Raw genomic sequence first — 6,049 nt, 5'->3', positions numbered from 1 at the left:
GGGAGCAGAGAGGGGGAAGCAGAGTGTGGGGGGGTTGCAGACAGCTGATTGGCTAGGCTGGATTCCCCCCTCCCCTGGCTCCGCGTCACTGGGTGGGGGGGTGCAGGGCCACGCCCGGGGTGAGGGGGCTCAGCTTGCAGAGAGGGGCATGCTGGGCCCATGGACACACCCGCTGCATGCTAACGGGGCCCACGCACCGACACACCACCAGGGTCAGCTTGGGGTCACGCACACTCACTGCCACACCTGACTGACCTGCTACCAATACACTTGGCCAACACCACTGCCACGCAGAGCCGACATGCCAAGAAGGTCACCAGACTGCACGTGCCTGGCCAATGTGCCACCGACATGCTCACCATCATGCTTGGTCAACATGCTAACCTTCACACACTCAGCTACTGCCATGCTACCTGCATCACGCTCAGCCAACACGCTTCCTACATGGCTCACACATTTACTCATGTGCAAATGTGCTCAGCCAACATCTGTAGATAACATCCTAACATGCTTATGATGTGTGGACCTGGTCCCAAGCCCAGTGCCCACCTCGGCCAACATGCTCGGGCCACGCCTGTCCAGTTTCTGCACCTAAACACGTTGCACCTGGCATGTGCTGACACAGACACGTTCCATAAACGTGTGATGGCACCAATACGCCACAGCGCACCCACGTGTGACCTCAGCACGGGGCAACGCACATACACCGTGACCACACCAATGAGTGCTGCACCTGCACACTTGCACCCTACCATGCACACATGCATGAGGCACATACAGGAGCATCCACACATGTGTTTTTGCACTCACGCACACGCAGCACACTACAAGGGCAGGTGCTGAGGCACACAGGCAGGCACTGGGGTGCTTACGCACGTGTGTGTTCACACACAGCATCACATGGACATGGCAGCACTCTGCTGTGCAGGTGCATGTCGGGCTGGCCTGCGCACACACCCGTACTCCCTCGCACGCGTGTGCCCCGCCCCACGCCAGCTCAGCCTGGCCCGCCTGGGGATTATGAGCTTGCAGCGCAGACGCATTCCTGAGATAATCCCATGCGGGGGAGGGGAGGGACTGCCTTCATGTGGCTCTGTGACTCATCCCCACCCCTGCACACACCAGGCTCCACAGCCTGACTCACCTGCCACCCGTGGCCTGGGGGGGTGCACCCGCCTCCCAAAAACAGCACGCACATGCCTGCAGCATGAAACTGCAAGCACAGCCCAGCCCTCGAGGGCCTCCAGGAGGTGCGCTGCACCCTGCACATGCATTGCAAGGAGCCGGAGGCATGCCAGGACATGCCTGGAGGTGTGCAATGTGGCTGACACACTACTGCACCTGTGCACAAGTGCCCACACACAGCCTCTCCCCCACTGGAAAGTCACATACAGCCACATGCGAGTGCAAAAAGGAGCCGCAGGCAAGCACGTTGCCATCTATGCAAGTGTGGGAGAGGGTGCCCCCACACGTGTGTGAGGAGCTGGGTATGCACGTGGGCTTGCACGCGTGCCGGTATAAATAGCGTAGGGGCCGGGATTGTGGGGAGTCAGGGAGACGGTCGTCGTGGTGATGGGTTGCCGAGCAACAGCAGGCAGCATCCCCTAGGCTGCAGGGAGAGGAGGATCCTGGGGCACACGCCTGGCGAACCCTGGGTTGGCTTCTACAACAGCCCAGCTGTGCGCCAATCATGCAAAAGCTGTGTGGAACACCAGTGTACACACAGCATGGGTCACAGGCAAAAGCCCCCTAGATGCCACCTGCACAAGCGTGCAAAGCAAAGCCTGAGCATGCAAGCTTGCAGGTTGTGTAAAGGAGGAAGGGAATCAATCCCTGGAGCCATCTGGCTCACACAGAGCAAGTGTGCAAGACTGTGCAAGCACCAGGACCCACACACGTGCAAGAGCAGCAGAGCAAGGGGCAGTGAGTGTGCAAGCGGTGTTGCACAGCCGCTCTGGTGTCAAGCTCACGCAGGCGACAGGGTGGGAGTGAGGGTTGGCACGCAGAGGCGGGAGCCCAGCAGGAAGTGTGGGAACATGGAGATGCCCACGTGTTACACAAGCGCCTCGGTGCATGTATCACTGCCTGCACATATGTGTACATGGTCTCAGGTGCAGCTGTACACAGAAGTGCACAGGAAGTGATCCCCCAGCACACGCCACGTCTCACGCAGCCACGTGACCTGAGCACATGCCCGCCTGGGGCCTGCAGCCACCAGAGCCCCCAACTCCCAGATGGCTGGGGCCTCCTCCCTGAACACCAACACACAGAGCCATGGCCACGGACAGCCACACCCAGGCAACAACCATGCTACCACAAGTATGGTACAGCTGGCTCTGGGATGGGTGTCAGGGTGGGTATCACAGGGTCCCCATTTAGTGCTCAGCTACATTCTGAGTGGCCTCCCCTCCTGCCCCCCTGTGCAGCAGGTACTTACCGGTACCAGGTCGGCCCATGATGATGTCCTTGCGGGGGGCCGGGGGGCCGACGTAGTCGCCTGGCACGATGACGGGCAGCAGGGCAGCAGGCGAGGGGTGGAAGGCAACGGGCTGGAAGGGTGAGGAGACGCCGAAGATGGGCACGGGTGGCTCGGGTGCAGGGGGGGCCCCGCTGGGTGGGCAGGCTGGCAGCCCCCGCCCAGCGTTGATGGGCACAGGCGCCTGCAATGGGGCCTTGGGCGCATCATGAGGGCCAGGAGGGCCACGGCGGGGGCTGCCGGGGCGCTCGGGCAGCTTCTCGGCAAAGGCAGCTGGTAGTGGCACATCAGGGTTGCGCACGATGACAGGCGAGTCTCGCTGCACAGCTGGCACCCGCCGCACAGCAGGATGTGGCTCCGTCTGCAGCAGCAGTGGTGAGGCCTGGCGGGAGCGCCCAAAGGCGCCTGGCGCAGCCGGCGATACAACACGGAATCCGCCGGTGCTGGACTCCTCAGGGCCCCCCACACCCTCTGGCTTGTGAGGCTCGGCCCCAGGCACCGGGGGCTCAGGCCGGCGCTTGCCGGGGCTGACGGGCACGGTGAAGGTGAGGCTGGTCTGGAAGGAGGGCAGTAGGCCTGACGGGTGGCGCTCGCGGGCACCAGGTGGAAGCAGCTCGGGGCTTAGCACAGCACCCTTGGGCGTGCTAGCGCTGACGTGGCGGCTGCGGGCAGCTGCACGCTGGATGACAGGTGAGGCTGTGATAGGGCTGAAGCTGGCGGGGCGCAGGCCAAAGAGCGGTGAGGGCGAGGGTGAGGGCGCAGGCGAGAAGGGTGACTGGTTGGAGCCGGGTGAGAAGGAGGGGGTGCCTGAGCGTGAGCTGCCCAGTGACACCAGCATAACGGCTGCCTCACACTCATCCAGCTCGAAGCGCGACAGGTCAGTGGGCGCCAGGCGAGGCCGTGAGTCGCCCCGTGCACTGCTGGCCTCACTGTCCCGCGACGTCTCATCCCAGTCGAACTCAGCGCTGCCCTCACGCACGCCACTGCCACGCCCACCACCCTCCAGCCCCTCCAGCTCCTTCGTGCGCATGGAGAGGTGGCGCGAACAGTATCCACGTCGCTGTGACTCCTTCATGCAGCCCTCACGTGAGCACAGACGCCGCCACTGCTTCCCATTGAACTTCTTGCGGATGCCGTTGGGCGTGCACACCACGTCGCCCTTTTTGTATTTCTGCTGCGCTGCTGTCAGTGGTGTGCGGCGCCCTGGGCCTGGCCCTGGTGGCCCTGGTGCGGCACCCTTCTCCCCAGACAGCCCGCTGCTGCTGCGGCTGCCACCTGCCTCAGTACCACTGGGTGGCGACGGCGCCTCAGGCAGGCGGGGCAGCCCTGGTGACTTGGGGGGCGAGAGCGGGCGCAGGACAGGGGCTGGTGGCTCACCTGCACCTGCGCTGATCTTGGAGACCTCGGCGTCCTCAGGCTGCTTGGCCTCGGGGCCGGGCGCCTCGTCTTCCTCCTCGCCTGCTGGCTTTTCAGGCTCAGCACAGGCCCAGGGTGGGTGCAGCAGGCGGAGACCAGAGCGCGGGACCCAGGCTGAGTCGCGGCGTGGGCCAGCGCCGGGGCCAGGCGATGACCCGAACCGCACCTTGTAGGAGGCTGGCTTGACGCTTACCTCCACCACAGTGCCCTCGTGGTACACTGTCTCACCTGGGTCCACACAAGCACACACAGGTGTGCCCACGACCACTGCACCTGGTGGGGGTGTGGCGTCCAGGACCACATCTGGGGCCCCGGCACTCAGTGCCCCCTCGTAGTAGGTAACAGCCCGGTCACCGCCAAACTGCACACCCAGGTCCTGCCCACGCCGGATCTGCTTGACCACAGCAGGCTGGAAGAGCCCATCGCGCCGGGCCAGCACCCGCTGGGAGCGTAGCTGGTGCAGATCATAGGGTGCAGGTGTGGGTGCTGGGCCCCAGGGCTGTGCCACTGGCCCCACCTTGGCCTCCTCATCAGCTGAGTGCTCACTGGCCGTGTCCGTGCTGGACGAGGGGCACCGGCCCCCGGGCTCGTCCTCTGGGGGGGCAGCTGAGCCCTCGCTGCCACTCCAGTCCTCGCCAGGCCCCACCAACTTGCGCCGTGGTGTGCGGGCCTTGAATGCAGCCGTCTTGCGGTTGGGGGAGGGCTCCCCATCGGGCCCTGGCGCCCCCTCTGCCTCGGGGGCCTCTGTAGGCAGGGCAGGTTCCATGGTGCAGTGGGCTCCAGGGAAGATGGGTGGCTGGTCGGGAGTGTCCTCACTGCCCCCGCCCTCCTCTTCCTCCTTCAGCCTTGGGCCCCCCTCAGCCGGGCGGCGCCGCTGGGCCTTAGCGCGGGTGGAAGGGGGAGAGCGGCCACCACTGCCTGTGCTGGATGCAGGTGAGGAGCTGGCAGTCTTCCTTGCCGCGGGTTTCATCTTCCTCTCACCAGGCCAGGCAGAGACTGGGGACCTGTGGGGAGCAGGGATTAGATTTCCGGGCACCCCCTCCATCCCGCCAGTGCCCCTCACTCCCAACCTGTAGCCCCCATCCGCTCAAGGCCCCCCCAGCCCAGCCCCAGCCCTTGTTCTCCATCCCCAAAGCCATCCACAGCCAAGGACCGGCCACCCACAGCCAAGCCATCCACAGTCCCCAAGGACTGACCCCCACCCCATCAACACCCTGGGATACAGCAATGCCCCCATCCCATAATACACTCCCCTTCCAGGCATCACCTCCCCACTGCATGCACTCCTGGTAGGGCCCAAGGCCTGCTCCACGCCAAACACTTCACTTGGCACCTGCGTACCCCCACCCAACCCCACTCTGGGGTGGTTGCTACCGCCCACCTCTCACCCCATATCTGGCAGAGTGGACTCTCCTGGCCCGCCAACTTTGGGAGACAAGACCTCTCTGTTTCCCCCCGCCCTGGGAGCAGTGGCACCTCCCAGCATACCCATTGTGGGGGTGATGGTAGCTCCCACTCTTGTGGGGGGTGACAGGATTTCCCCCCCAACCTTTCCGGGCGAAATGGTAAGGCCGACCCTCGAGCTGTGGCACGACCCGGCGTGGGGGCGCCCCGCCGTTACCTGCCCCCCCGGCACAGGGGATGGTGCGGCCCGGCCCCCCCTGCCCGCGGGATGGTGCGGCCCAGCCCCGCTCGGCCGCCCCGAGCCCCTTTTACTCCAGCAGACAAAATGGTGAATGAATCCGGACCAGCTGGACTCACTGGCCAATGGGCGCCCACAACCGCCTAACGGGCGGCGGTGCTGCCCAATAGAAGCCGGGCCTGGCCGTGCAAGCCCCGCCTCCTGCAACTGACAGCCACGCAGGCCAATGGGCGCCGGGGAGGGGACGGACGCTGAGCGGGGCCGGTTCTCCCAGCCCCGACAGGCGCTTACAGTAGCCAGTGAACTCGTGGGGAGCCCGGCGCCGGGGCGGGGCCAGGCTTACAGTAGCCAATTGTGGCGCAGTGGAGGCGGGGCCCAGCGGGACCCGGCCTTGTTTACCTGGCGCTGCCCGAGGCGGAAGCGCGCGACCCGCGCGGGACCTGCCGGGAACTGAAGTCCGGTCAAGGGGGCTCCCGGCAGGCCCCGCGCGCAAAGCCTCACGGGATTTGTATTTC

General features: G+C 65.2%; 1 protein-coding gene across 1 annotated transcript in view; it reads right to left on the bottom strand.

The window, feature by feature from the left end:
- Positions 1-5,620, bottom strand: part of CIC (capicua transcriptional repressor) — a 15,507-nt gene extending 9,887 nt beyond the window's left edge. The window contains exons 1-2 of the mRNA XM_019541702.1: positions 5,514-5,620; positions 2,438-4,896 (exon numbers count right to left, since the gene is read on the bottom strand). Of these exons, the coding sequence (XP_019397247.1) occupies positions 2,438-4,862 (2,425 nt within the window). The 5' untranslated portion in view covers positions 4,863-4,896; positions 5,514-5,620. The remainder of the gene's footprint in view (positions 1-2,437; positions 4,897-5,513) is intronic.
- Between the last annotated feature and the right edge of the window lie 429 nt (positions 5,621-6,049).

The sequence above is a fragment of the Crocodylus porosus genome, unplaced genomic scaffold (genome assembly GCF_001723895.1).
Source record: "Crocodylus porosus isolate Cpor-Errol unplaced genomic scaffold, CroPor_comp1, whole genome shotgun sequence".
NCBI lineage: Eukaryota > Metazoa > Chordata > Crocodylia > Crocodylidae > Crocodylus > Crocodylus porosus.
This window is presented reverse-complemented; position numbering and strand designations above follow the sequence as displayed.